This window comes from Trichomonas vaginalis, chromosome V, assembly GCF_026262505.1.
Source record: "Trichomonas vaginalis G3 chromosome V, whole genome shotgun sequence".
NCBI lineage: Eukaryota > Parabasalia > Trichomonadida > Trichomonadidae > Trichomonas > Trichomonas vaginalis.
Window position 1 is genome coordinate 29,598,487 of NC_067207.1, and position 14,707 is coordinate 29,613,193.

Genomic DNA, 14,707 nt, shown 5'->3' on the forward strand with positions numbered 1-14,707 from the left:
TTTAACATTTGGTAAACGTTATTTTTACATGTATTTTTCAGCAACTTCGTCAAATAATTTATAGCACTATTATCTCATCTACTTCAAACGTTTCTTTACCTTTTATGGGAGCACCATAACATTTTCTCAAACTTTTCAAGAGTTCTGTTTCTGCAGCTCTCATATCATTACAAACACAACCTTGACTCTATTGACTATACTGTCATATCTTAGAGTTATATTATATGTTCTTTCCTATCTTATATCTCTTTGGTTGAAGTCCTTCGGTTCTGAACGATGTAAAGTAAGCCTTCACTGCAACGTTCCGTATCGAATGAACCATGTGTTATGAAGTTATATCCAACAACTGGTCTAACCAATAAAAACTATTGGTATAAGACTTTTGTCGATGAGATATGCTGCAGTTCCATAGAATCTTACCGATATCAAAAGCTCAGATTTCTTGTCAAAATTTTCTGAGTTGAAGCAATTCTAACCCAGTCCTGCGGTCTCTTTTCCAGATGGAGATATAATGTCTGACAAAGAATATTTGTTGTATTTCTTTGAGTATCTTACGTTTAAATCACCTATTCTAACCACTTTGGTGTCATTGTCTATCTTTCCAACTGTTTCAAACTCAACCTTTACAATTTTCTGTTCTTACATACAAGAAAAAAAAATATTTTAAAAAACTAACTTTATTTTTTTTTCTATTCTTAAGGAAATTCATGATTTTCATACAGAATTCGGCAAAAATAATGTTTTAGGGTAGAAGGTTAGATCTAACCTCTTTTCTAACCTCTTTTCTACCCTCTGAATTTGTCATGAATTTCATTGAATTTTCATGAATTTTCATGATTCATCGTCAAATGTTTGCTTCTAAATGTTTTGCTTTCGTAAATGTTTGTTAGATTTCTTCATCGAAATGAGCGTAAAGACCCAAAAATAATGTTTAGGGTAGAAGGTTAATCTAACCTCTTTCTAACCTCTTTTCTACCTCTTGATTTCATGAATTGTTCATGAATTTCATGAATTTTCATGATTTCATGATTTATGTACATGTTGTTAGATTTCTTCATCGAAATGTTGTTGAGATTTCATCGTTATGTTTTGTCAAACTTTTTCGTAATGAGCTAAAGACCCAAAATATATTTTAGGGTAGAAGGTTAGATCTAACCTCTTTTCTAACCTTCTTTTCTACCTCTTGAATTTTCAAGACTTCTTCGTAAATGTTTTGTCAAGACTCTTCATTCGTAATGAGCGTAAATCAGACAAAATATATTTTAGGGTAGAAGGTAGATCTAACCTGTTTTCTAACCTTTTTCTACCCCAGTTATTTTATAAGCGTTTCACATGGTAAACGTTATTTTTGGAATTTTGTGAAAACTCAACGGTTTGACACAAGCCCTAAAAATTATTTTACTCAGAATTTTATACAGAATTCAATAAAAATATATTTTAGGGTAGAAGGTTAGATCTAACCTCTTTTCTAACCTCTTTTCTACCCCGTTATTTTATAAGCGTTTCACATGAATTGTACGATGTATATTTGAAATCCTAAACAATTTCGTAGCTTCTATTTCTTCTTTTAGTATGTCAAATGTTTTAACGATACCGAAAGTTTCTTTATATTCTTCTTGACATCATGAAGAGAAATCGTCTGCTGTTGGATAGTTTTTGTTCAGAAATGCTAACATGTCCATTTTATTTTCTGCTGGCTTTTCTGCTTCTTTCTTTAAGTCTGCATAGTCGTTTCGCATTACGTTTCTATCTCTTTGACGGAGTAGTTATATTTCCTCATTGCTGCTTTACATTTTGAACATTGCGGGTTCATTTTTGCGTTTATATCTGAAACCTTACCTGCTAAACAACCAAGGCGTCAATGGTTTTCTTTAAATCTGAAAGCAGTTGGTCTTATCTGTTCGTTCCATATTTTACTCTTCTATCTTTATCTCTTATCTGCCATACACATTCAGCAACTAACGAAACAAAGTTGTCGTAGGTCTTAAAACTCCTCCGATTTATATATGTCAGAAATATTTTATATACCATATCGCAATCTTTGTCCATGAACCTTATGGTTGCAATGAAACCAAGGAACTCATAATTTACCTTTCGTATGAACTTCTTTATTTCTACTGAGTCAGTCAGTCCGACTTCTATTTCATCGAATTCTGGAATAGTAAGCTTTGTTGTTGGATTTCAGGAAGTTTAGGTAGATGGTCAATAATATCCTGCATGTCGTAAAGATACTGTTCATTTTGTTCATCTTTCGCACTACAGTCTAAATTACTTGTTAACAGTTCTTGCTTTATCTTCTGGATTTTCTGTTTCGAAAGTATATGAAGAAGGAATGAAGCTTTTCATTCTACTAACATAGATGTTGGATTCATGACTAACGAGTTTGGTGCTGTTGTTTTGAATTGCTGTTGTGCCGATTGTTGACATTTCTGTTCTTTTATACAAAATAAAAAAATAAATAAAAAATAAAACTAATTTTATTTTTTATTTCGGGAAAATTCATGAAAAATTCAAGAGGTTGAAAACAGGTTAGAATCTAACCTTCTACCCTAAATTATATTTTTGTGTAAATTTCATGAGTTTTCGAGAGTTTTCGAGAGTTTCTTACGAGGTAGAAAAGAGGTTAGAAAACAGGTTAGATCTAACCTTCTACCCTAAATTATATTTTTGTTGTAAATTTCATGAGTTTTCGAGAGTTTTCGAGAGTTTTCTACGATGGTAGAAAAGAGGTTAGAAAACAGGTTAGATCTAACCTTCTACCCTAAATATATTTTTTGCTGAATTCAATAAAAATAAATGGTTCATTACTCACAATATTTTTGTACAAAAAACCCCAAACTTTTAACTTCTTTGCTGCAGCTTCTAATGCTATCTTAGCGAGTTCATATTTCTAAATTCTCTCTTTAAATCTTCTTGTTCCCATTGGTCTAGTTCGTATGGAGAATCTCTATAACCATAACATATCTCACGTTCATGTTCTATTTGTTTAAGCACATTTTTCTAACTTCTTGTTCGAACAAAGGTTTAGCATTCTTTACTGTTCTTCAAGTTCTTCTTCATCTAATTTCTCATGAACTTTCTTGTCTATGGAGTCCAGAATTTCCAACTGCTATACAATATTTTGGAGAAGCCCACATTGCTATATAGTTTACGAGTCTTGGGTCTACATACATTCCTCTAACCTGTTTGATTTCATCAGAAATTCCTGCATGAATTTTGTATAAAAAGCAACCCGCTGTTTTCCGCGGTTGTATATTCTTCACAAAATGCCTTAAAATACTCTTCCAGCGACTTATTTTCCAACAAACCTTCTAAAGTCTTTCCTAAACTGCTGACACATCTTTGTTGCATTTATATAACCATCCTTGTCTCTACGTAAGACTTCAATACCGTTTAAGTGCCTTTTGTGAATGTTTCGCCATTAGATTTGTTCGTGAACGTTTTTGCTTCGACTGACATTACTGTTCTTACAATAAAAATAAAAAATATTTTTTGGTGGACGTCGGACATTCGTTTGTGGCTTAACCGTCGGACATTCGTTTGTGGCTTAACCGTCGGACCACAACGATAAAAATCTCGACAAAAACATATACGATGAAGCTCAACAAAACATTTACGATGAAGTCTTAACAAAAAATATACGATGAAATCTATTTCCTGTGTTGTTGTCAAAATGTCATGTTGTCACACTTTTCAGAGAAGTTAAAATGACCGAGTGACCGAGTGACCGAGTGACCTGGTCGCCTAAAAAATATTTTTTCTATCTTTAAGGAAATTCATGAAAATTCACCTGTTGAATTTTGTATAAAAAGCAACCCGCTGTTTTCCGCGGGTTGGTATATTCTTCACAAAATGCTTGTTTTGAGGTCGAGCCACTTTTGGCTCCACCGTATTCTTTCAACCAAAATATATTTTTGTCGAATTCAGCACAAAATTCATGAAAATTCAAGAGGGTAGAAAAGAGGTGAGAAAACAGGTTAGATCTAACCATCTACCCTAAATTATATTTTTGGGTCATTTACGCTCATTACGATGAAGAGTCTTGACAAAACATATACGAAGAAATTCATGAAAATTCATGAAAATTCATGAAAATTCAACGGGTGAAAAAACAGGTGAAAAAAGAGGTGAGATCGCACCACTTCACCTAAACTTTATTTTTCAATACTTTTTCAGCACTTTTCCGTAGTTATATATGAAAGACAATTCGAGATAAAAGTCATAGTACAATGGAATAATATGTTGCACACCATTTGTTGTGAACCAAACTTGGAAGTCAGAGAAACTGTTACTAGGTGGTTCGTAGAATTTAGAAGCAAAGTCATAAAAGTCCTTACCAATACATAGAAAACTATTGTTGCTTGAACTGAAACTTGCATGACACATAACATTTTGAGGGTCAAACACGTTTCTATAAACCATCAAATCTGCTGGTGAAGTATAATTTAAAAGGACCGTCAGGTGGTAATGGTTCGTTCTGGTTTAGTAACCGAAGAAATTGTGCCCAAGAACGTTTGTCTACTTCCCAAAATAAAAACTCTGTATCTCTTGGAGGGTTAATTTCAATCTTTTGAAATGAAACGGTTGAGTTCATCTTATCGTATTCTAGTTTTTAGATAGTATGTTCCATTTAGTAAAGAGTCGTATTTTTCTTGAAATTCCCAATAATATTTGTTTATTTGAGTTTGAAAGTCATTTAGAGTTTTTTCAAGACTTTCGTCTGAACGAACTGTAAAGATTCTCATTTCGTCAAATTTTCTATTAGACCATCAGAACCTTTAACTGACCGTGAAAATATACTGCAAACATAAACGCGTTAGTTCTATTTGAAAACAAAACTCTTCTAAATCCTATTGCCTTTGCATCTGAAGGACTTTGAAGCCAACGAATTGGATAGTCAAACCTGTATGTTCGGGATGAAATTTCTTCATCTGAAATAGTCCTACCAGCATTTGTAAAGATATAGTCTAACGTTTTTGTATCTGCTACTTTTGTTCTTTGTTTTTCAACCTGAAGCATTTAATATATGTAAAAATATACTGTTTTAAAATGGTATGCCATTTCATATTCTCATCTAACAAACATGTTTCTGACTGCTTGAGGGTTATGTTGGTATCGTTCGAGCTTGACACTTGCAATTCCTTCAATTGCATTCAAAATGTCTGAGTCTGAATCAGCCATTTGTCTCTCTTTGTAGTCTTGAAAGGCGTCAAGAAGTTTGCAGCTGTTGTGACATTGCCATATGCATAGTATATATGACCGTCCAAATCTGTTACGGTTAGTCTGAGATTGTATCCTTTCTTATTCCGTCTTGAATTGCAGCAAGTACACCCATGAAGCCTTCTTTGTTCTTTCCTTCGTCAAAGTTTACTGTAAAGTCTCCACCTTGTCCAATTTTAGCACGAACTTCACGATACTTCTCATATGCATATCTTGTTCTTTCCATGGGAGCATGGTGTCTTCACCTTTTCCTTTTTTCCTTCTCAAAGGATGCAATTGTTCGTCATGTTTCCAATAGAATCTGGCAAAGCCGTCGTGTCCCTCAACTTGAGGTTCACTAACATCGAAAGGCATGTCCATAAGACGTTCTTCTTCTAACCTCTCTAGTCTGTTTGGATAAATTGCACGTGCTGTTTCCAAATCCATTTCGTAGCGAAGACCAGACAATTTGTCATAGACTTTTATGGGTCTTCCCTTCCTATATTTAAACTTCTTCGAAACTCTCCCACATATCTTTAGACCTCTTGCTTTTATTCTAGCAGACTTTCTATCCATTCTATATGGGGGCATTTTTATAAAAATAAAAAAAAATACTTTTTTCTTTTACTTTACATAACCTCCTGCTACCATAAGCCTTTGACGCCAACCCATACCAGCCAATGAAGGTTGACTGTGTTTAGTTTCAAACTAAACTTTGGTTTTGGTTTATCTTCAGTTTTTGGCTCACCTTCTTCTATCGGTTTTTCGTCACTTTTCGGTTCCTCTGACTTTACCCCACCTGCAGGTATGGTTGTGTCGTCAACATCTTCATAAATATCATATGCCATTTGTTTTTGTTTTCCTTTCAACTTTTTGTGTTTGTTGTAAAGTTTAGAATATTTTGACTCTAAGTCAATGAGATGTTCTATAATGAACTGTTGGTCAGTGAAGTAAACTTTTCCATCTGTTGTTCTCGAAAGCTCCTTCAGACTTCAATATTTTATTTGTGAGAGTCTGTTTCTTTTTTGAGATACTAGCCGTTCCATTTCTATGAAAAGTGACTTTATAGTTAGGGTTTGTATTTCCAGACCTGGCACTTTCTATTATTGAATTTTTCTCTTCATCTGTAAGTTCTTTGACAGGTTTTGACAATGGTTCTGAACTTTTTGTTTGTGGTGTCAAATCTACCGTTTCAACTTCTTCGGTCATTTCATCTCAGTAAAAAATTTTAGTTTGGTTTTTTTCAACTGGTTGTTGTTGTTTTTAAGTCGGTCTAAAACTTCCTGAGGTATAGGAAGAACTTGACAAACACGTTGTGTAACTGCTGGAAGTCGACAAATCCATCTTGAACTCATTTGTCTCAATGCTGTTATTGTTCATTTCATCTCAGTAAAAAATTTTACATTCCCCAAGTTTGAGGCGGTTGCGGTTGGTTATTGTTTACCCACTGTTGTGCATGGTTATATCCTCTGTTAAAGAATCTTTCACCTTGGTCCATTATAGTGTCCTGCTTGGTTATAGTAGTCATTTTGCTTTGTTATAATAGTCATTTGCTTGTTTTCCTACATTATCCATCCATCCTTGAACTTTTCCTCTTGTTCAGGATTTGGAATAAGATTGTTGCATCTCGTGCTACATCCCAACCTTTCTGTTACAGTTTGTATAATAGGTTGTTTGCTTCTCTTTCAGTATACCTAATGTACTCAAAATCTTCCTTCCAACTCCAAATACACCTCTGGCTATTGTTCCCACTGCGGGTAAAAATCTGGATGCAACTCCTGCTAACGCGCCAAATAAACCCATTTCTTACAGGGTAAAAAATGACGAATTCAAACAAGGACCCGTATGTTTCTAAAGCGACAAAGAAAGCACTCATGATAAAAATCTTCAGTTCAACTCCGAACGCATGGTTTATGGATATCTTGGAAAACATTCCGAGAGTTAGAACAGATGGACCACCATACTGGTTAATATTGTTGGTCAAAATAACAAGATACTGTGAAGCCATACCATTACAGTCCAAAAATATTTTAGATGTGAAAACTGCTTTGACAATATTCGTTGACAAATACCATCCAACAAAAACTGACATCTGACTGTGAAAGTTCTTTCAAATCAGATGATGTAAAAAACTATCTGCGTTCAAAAAATGTAAACCAATATTTCATTGTCGACCAAAACCATTCTGCTCTTGGTGTCATTGACGGTTGTATAAAAAATCTTAAGAGACTTAAACCAACCACAAGGTGGTGAAGCAAATGAAATGTCATATGACGACAAATATAGACACTTCTCCATGGCAAAGTGAGACAAGTTTTAAATATTTACAATAACCGTAAACAAAAAGGTTTGGGAAACCACTCCCCCGAAAATGAAAAACAACCCTGACTTGAGAAAGACTATATTATTTAATATGTTTAGTCAAAAGAGACAAACAAGAAAGAATGCCAGGCTTCAAACTTCGGAAGGGTGACAAAGTAAAAATAGAAATACCTAAACGCGACCCATATGAAAATACTATTGACTATGACAACAATGGGAACCCGACAGGTACTCACGTTCGTGTTCGTAAAAATAGAAGAAAGTATACAAGAGAATATTATGAAGTTTTAGGCAAACATGGCAAAATGTACACACTGCAAGCAGAAGATAAAACTACTATTGCCAGACCTCGTTTCAAACTTGTCAAAGTTCAAGGTGGTATACTTTCAAAGACAGTTCCTAACAAATATAAGACAACTCCTGACGAATATGCTAAAGAAGTTGAAAATGACGACTAAGCAATTCTATACCATGCGTAAACTGTCATGTAAGGTGGCATGTAGTCTTTACCCAAGCCTGTTGGATTTGTTTGTGAAAGTGTGTGAATGATTTCCTGCGGTTCCACAGAAAATCCCCGCGTTTGAATCTACCGGGTCACTTGAAATATCATATCTATCCATTCCCTGTCTATCCGAACCTGCTGCAAGATTCTTATAACCTCTTTTTGTTATTGAATGTGAATGACTACCTGTTGTGTTTGTCGTTCCTGTATGAGTGTGCGGTGAAGGTTTGCTTCTTTAGTTTTCTTCGAACCTCCTGCCGTTCTTGAATATCTAGCATAGTATAAGATTTGTCTACAATCTGCTTCCATTCACCAAAACCAAGTACTACTTCTGGTCTGGTAGAGTTCATTGACGTATAAATAGAGCCTGCAGGATATAATTTTGAAGTATTTCAGTCTTTAATGTTTGAAGCTTGTTTTGTCAGCCTTCTTATCTAACATTGGTGGTAGTTCATATGCTTCAAAGTTTCTGGCATGACTTTCAATGTTCCTGCAACTGTTATCTAAATTGTTTAGTGTATCTTTTACGCTTGTACTTGGATTCTCTAAAGGTGCACTTGAACCAAGGTCAAAGTTCAATATTATGTCGTCTGCTCTAACAGTTGTGAAGGATTTATGTGTATGGTTCTTGTCTGCTTTGTTGTCTAACTCATCGTTAACATATGTTTTATCCGCTTTAAGGTCTAAACATCCTGAAACCCATCCTGTATCGGCTTTAGTTTTTAAAATCTTCGATGTCCATTCATGATACCATTCAGCCCTTTCTATAATTTCGTTATCTTTTTCATCCACATATTCCTTATCCGCCTTCTTCACTAACACACTAGCCACCCATTCCTTATCTGCTTTCTTTTCAAGGCTAACGTTTAAGTCTGTTATTTCAGATATAGAATGTGTATGTCCAACGGCACTTTTCATGTTTAAGGTTTCTTGTAAGTTTGTAATATTTGCAATGGTATGTGTATGAGTCTTTTTTTAGAATATTCGTTTTCAGCTCTTGTCACTTCACTTGACATTTTATTGTCAACATATGTTTTGTCTGCTAGTTCAGGATGAGTATGTTCTTTTGTTGCATAAGCTTTGTTAGCTCTTTCTTCTTCTTTTGCTATTGCATCGTCTACATATTCTTTGTCAGCTTTGTTGCCAACATCTGCTTTCAAAAAGAGTTCATTTATAGGTTTCTCGTTTAAAGTTCCTTTTGTTGGATTTATACAGACAGTATGGTTCTTATTGTCTTGAAACAGAAACTCATCTGTCATTGGGTTTAATGTCAGTTTTAAGTTTCCTTCTTTCAATGACTCAGATATCTTAGAATAGTTTGAAAAGTTTGTTGTGTTCTTATTTAGAGCTTGTATAATGAGTTGTCGGTTGTGTTGTATTTCTCTCATAGACGCTGTTTCATTTGACATTTTTATTCTAGATAAAATATGCTTTCAATAGAAAAAAGAAAATTCAAGAGTTGCTACAACTAAACCATTAGATGAACTTTTTACGAATGTCGGTCAAAAGTTTGAGACAGAGACCGTAAAGCATGAAGGCTATCGTTTTGACTACCCGTTAAGATGGTTAGAGACCCATCTGTCACAAAAGCTATTGGTTTCGTAGAAATGAAGTTCATTTCAGAAGCCATACATGGTTTCCCATTTACAGTCGGTTTTGAAGTTCGATACTATAACAAAGAAAAAACGTATGTATGAGAAATTTGAACAGGGAAAACTTTTACAAGTGAATTTGCTTGTAAACTTAGAAACAACTCTTCAAGCTTTTCAAGAAAAAATAAACGATATCTATCTCGAATATGCAAAACAGTACAACATTGACGAAGGAGAGTACCATCTCGATATTTTATATGACAGGAAAAATGCAACTGTTAATCAATAGAATAGAAGACCTTGGAGAAAACGTTTTATATTTCTACAAAATATAACAACTTGGCATGGTATAGATTTTTGAGGATGTTAAATCAGCCTGCAGCATATCCAGTACACCCGAACTTTTATGAAGTCGAAAACCCTAATGGAACATATGAAAATGTTTTCGACTAAGATGCTATTATAGTTCATGCTTCATTTTCTGGTGCACAAAACTCTTTTTTATGCTTGGCAAATGACTTTTACGAAAAACCTACAAAGTTATACGAACCACCAAGTGGAAGTATTTCAGACTTTCAAGTATGGTTTACTACAGATGGAAGAAAAAGAATAATTCCATTATACCATGCGTTTTACTTAGAACTTAGTTTCATATACAACTACTATATGAACGGTAAAAATATAACTTTTTAATACGGTTGAGGTGTTGGATTTGGTTGCCAACTAGACTGTTGGTGCAGGTTCAGGCTGTTGTATAACAGGAGCTTGTTCTTCTGGTTCAGGGTCTTTAGGTATAATACCAACGAACTGACCTACCCTTTTACCAATATTTTTGACTCCGTTCCAAATTCCTCTTCCGACAGATTTTATTCCATTCCATATACCTCTTCCAACATTTCGAAAGAAGTTTCCTATCTTACTGAAGAAACCCATTTTACTATATGTAAAAATCTAATGTCCGCCTAGTCTCTTACGTTTCCTGTTGAGTTCCATAGCATTCTTAACTGGAGCTCATACATTCTGTTTCTCCTCTGGTAGAAAACATATTCTGGGTCAACTCCTGTGTTCGCGTCATCTGCATAAAGTTGTTTATATCCCACTTCAGGGTTTGTATAAAACTCTTTCCATCTCATATTTGCATACCATGGTGGCAAACCTAACGCAGCGTCATTTGACATGGCAGTTTGCATTTGTACATCTGTTGGCACTTGACCATAGTTTGCCATTGCAGTTTGTATTCTAACTTCATTTGGAATATTCTCTGGGTTTGGTTGTCCAGGTTGCTGTGCATTCGCTAAGTTCTGTGCGTCCATTTAATATTAGATAAAAATATCTCTTACGAGTACATATGCTGAACATTTGCAGGCATTGGTTCATCTTCATATTCTCTATATCTTTCTGCCACGTCAAAGAAAATAAATGACACAATGGAAAAAACCTAAAACAAGTAGTCCTATTTCAAACCACATTTACTTACTAATAAAATTTCTTTTTGTGACACTTTCTCCAGTTTATAGGACCTCTCTCATATTCTATCTTGTCATATCTAAACTCATAGTCATGTATGTCCTCTAACCATCTCATAACGGTTTCCAAACCACTTTTATCGGATGTAAAGTAAAAGCATGGATGGTTATGTAAAACGTCTAAAGTTTCTAAAGAGTCTCTCAAAGTCCAGTCTACTTGGTATTGAAAATCCCATGTGTTATAGAACGGCGGGTCACTATAAAGAAAACATTTTCCTTGTCTTTATATTTTTCATACAACTCTGTCCCATGACATCTCACAAACTCTATGCCCTCAATATATTTTTCTATGTTCTCTTTGAAAACATTTGTATAGTTAAGATATAAAACTTTTGACATAAGTGTTTCAATGTCATGAACTCTTATAGAACCACTATATAATAGTCTAGCAGATATACTATCCCAGTCTATATATTCTGCTTTTTTCAAAACCTCTCTCACAATATTTTTCTTATCTAATGGTATACGTTCCATTACCTATAGGTATCTTTTCTTTTAACGCTTTCAATATATTGTTTGTGTCTGGTATATGTTTGAGACGGTCCATATAGTTGTCGAAGTCATTGCATATAATCTTTGAGTCTGGAAATATTGTATGCACAGTGGGATATATAGAAACTTCCACCGAACAAATCTACAAATGTTAGACCATTCGGTAGTTTCTTAAGTTCTCTCAATAGAATATCCTTACATCTACTCTTATTTTCAAAGAACGGTAACGGTGGTTTTGTAAAATTCATTTATAATAATAATAAAAATGTTTTTTCCTGAAAAGTGACAGAAAAGTGACAAAACATTTACGATGAAGAAGTTTCGACAAAACATTTACGAAGAAATCATGAAAATTCAAGAGGTGAGAAAACAGGTGAGAAAACGGGTGACATCTCACCTCTTCACCTAAATTATATTTTTGGGTCATTTACGCTCATTACGATGAAGAAGTCTTGACAAAACATTTACGTTCATGTTTGACAAAACATGAAAACATATATAATTTGTGAAAAGCGACACATTATATAATGTTTTCGACCCAGAAGACTAACAATTTTCCGAATAAAAACTTCATTTATACTAAAACATCTTCAGGGCTAGAAGGCACGAAGTGCCTGGAAGCCCCACTTCCTTTTTTTTTTTTTTTTTTTTTTCTTTCTATAATTCTCTTTTGCATCGATAACACTACTTTTTAAAATTAGAAGTTCGGCTATTTCTTTGCAATTTTTTGTGGTGCTTCATGAAGAGATGTTTGCCCATAAAAGTTTTTAGCATTGATATCAGAACCATCCAAAATATGAAGTTCGACTGTTTCAATTCTATTATTAGTTGCGGCATAATGATGAACAGTTTGTCTAGAATTTCTCTATCATAGCACCATTTAGAATTAGAAGCTAGGCCATTTCTTTGGTTAATTTAGAGTGGAGAAAAAGTAAAAAATGACGAAAATCTGGATCAATTTTTTTCACCCTACGTTCCCAACTTCTTGGAAAACGGTTTTTCACCCTTATGATCAGTTTCAGACACTTTGGAGTCTCCCAAACTTTGATATTTTGCATTATGATAGAGAAACGTGTCTAGTTTAACGCACAGTTGTTTTAAAGGCAAATGATGATATCACATGAAATTATCAAATTATCAAATTTTGAAGTACCAGTCCAAAGGGTTAATTAGATCCTACACAGATGTGCGATAGTGAAACATATGTGTTCTTGATTTGAGAAGTCCTACTGATAGAGGTATGAATCTCACAGCTTTGTGTGAGTATGTCTGACACTTGTATAGATGGAATATGCGCCGACATATATTATATAATAATATGTAGTTGATAATTATGAAAAAATAGAATTCGATGCGAATGATATTGAAAGTTGTTTTGTAATTTGATATTTTTCTTATATGTGTTAATTAGTAAATGGCTTGTTTGTTGTGATAGTACTGTGAAAAATGAAAGGTATTTAAATTAAAAAATTGAGATTTTGAGATATCTCTAGAATTAAGAATTTATATGTATTTGACTTTATATAACTATGTGTAAAGGATCTCGATGTCTATATGCTTTAAATAAATTAAATAAAATGAGATAAAAAATTAAAATGGACAAGAAGATATATGGAAATGTAATTTGTATTGTGTGGTTGTTGGCAAAATGATTTTAATACAGATTTAAGGATTTGGAATGGATTTGAAATTAAATGATTTTAATTCAAGGAGTAATAAGATTTTGAACTGGTTTTTATTTTGTGAATGTAAACTCCTTCCAGAGGATATGTATTAGAAAGATCAATGTCAAACTTTTTGAAAGAATTGTTTTTTTGTTGAGCGATTTTCTCATATTTAATAATATATTTAAAAAAAAAAAAAAAAAAAAAAAAAAGGTAGTGGGGCTCCCAGGCACTTCGTGCCTTCTAGCCCTGAGGATGTTTAGTATAAATGAAGTTTATATTCGGAGGGCCTCCAGGCACTTCGTGCCTTCTAGCCCTAAGAATTTTTCCCAAGACCCAAGAGGAGGACCGAACCCCCAGCCGACCAGCCGTTGACTTTTTTGTTGAGATTTCTTCATCGAAATGTTTTGTTGAGATTTCATCGTAAATGTTTTGTCATGAATTTTCATGAATTTTCATGAATTTCATCGTAAATGTTTTGTCATGAATTTTCATGAATTTTCATGAATTTCATCGTAAATGTTTTGTCATGAATTTTCATGAATTTTCATGAATTTCATCGTAAATGTTTTGTCATGAATTTTCATGAATTTTCATGAATTTCATCGTAAATGTTTTGTCATGAATTTTCATGAATTTTCATGAATTTCATCGTAAATGTTTTGTCATGAATTTTCATGAATTTTCATGAATTTCATCGTAAATGTTTTGTCATGAATTTTCATGAATTTTCATGAATTTCATCGTAAATGTTTTGTCATGAATTTTCATGAATTTTCATGAATTTCATCGTAAATGTTTTGTCATGAATTTTCATGAATTTTCATGAATTTCATCGTAAATGTTTTGTTGAGATTTCTTCGTAATGAGCGTAAATCAGACAAAAATATATTTTAGGGTAGAAGGTTAGATCTAACCTCTTTTCTAACCTCTTTTCTACCCTCTTGAATTTTCATGAATTTTCATGAATTTTCATGGTTTCTTCGTAAATGTTTTGTTGAGATTTCTTCGTAATGAGCGTAAATCAGACAAAAATATATTTTAGGTGAAGAGGTGAGATGTCACCCGTTTTCTCACCTGTTTTCTCACCTCTTGAATTTTCATGAATTTTCATGAATTTTCATGGTTTCTTCGTAAATGTTTTGTTGAGATTTCTTCGTAATGAGCGTAAATCAGACAAAAATATATTTTAGGGTAGAAGGTTAGATCTAACCTCTTTTCTAACCTCTTTTCTACCCTCTTGAATTTTCATGAATTTTCATGAATTTTCATGGTTTCTTCGTAAATGTTTTGTTGAGATTTCATCGAAATGAGCGTAAATGACCCAAAAATATAATTTAGGGTAGAAGGTTAGATCTAACCTGTTTTCTCACCTGTTTTCTACCCTCTTGAATTTTCATGAATTTTCAT

The 14,707-nt window shown here is 33.6% G+C and overlaps 1 protein-coding gene and 1 pseudogene across 2 annotated transcripts, besides 2 other annotated features; one reads left to right on the forward strand and one right to left on the reverse strand.

Moving 5' to 3' along the window:
* The first annotated feature begins 1,496 nt into the window (after positions 1-1,496).
* Positions 1,497-12,290: a mobile genetic element.
* TVAGG3_0426000 lies at positions 2,979-3,173 on the reverse strand (annotated as a pseudogene). The gene has a single exon. A coding segment is annotated over exon 1 (195 nt).
* Positions 7,644-7,979, forward strand: TVAGG3_0426010 (uncharacterized protein; the record flags this gene model as incomplete). Its single annotated transcript, XM_051233599.1, has 1 exon — positions 7,644-7,979. The coding sequence occupies one exon, from the start codon at positions 7,644-7,646 to the stop codon at positions 7,977-7,979; it is 336 nt and encodes a 111-aa protein (XP_051103329.1).
* A 1,193-nt stretch (positions 12,291-13,483) lies between the features above and the next one.
* Positions 13,484-14,707: part of a mobile genetic element that runs on past the window's edge.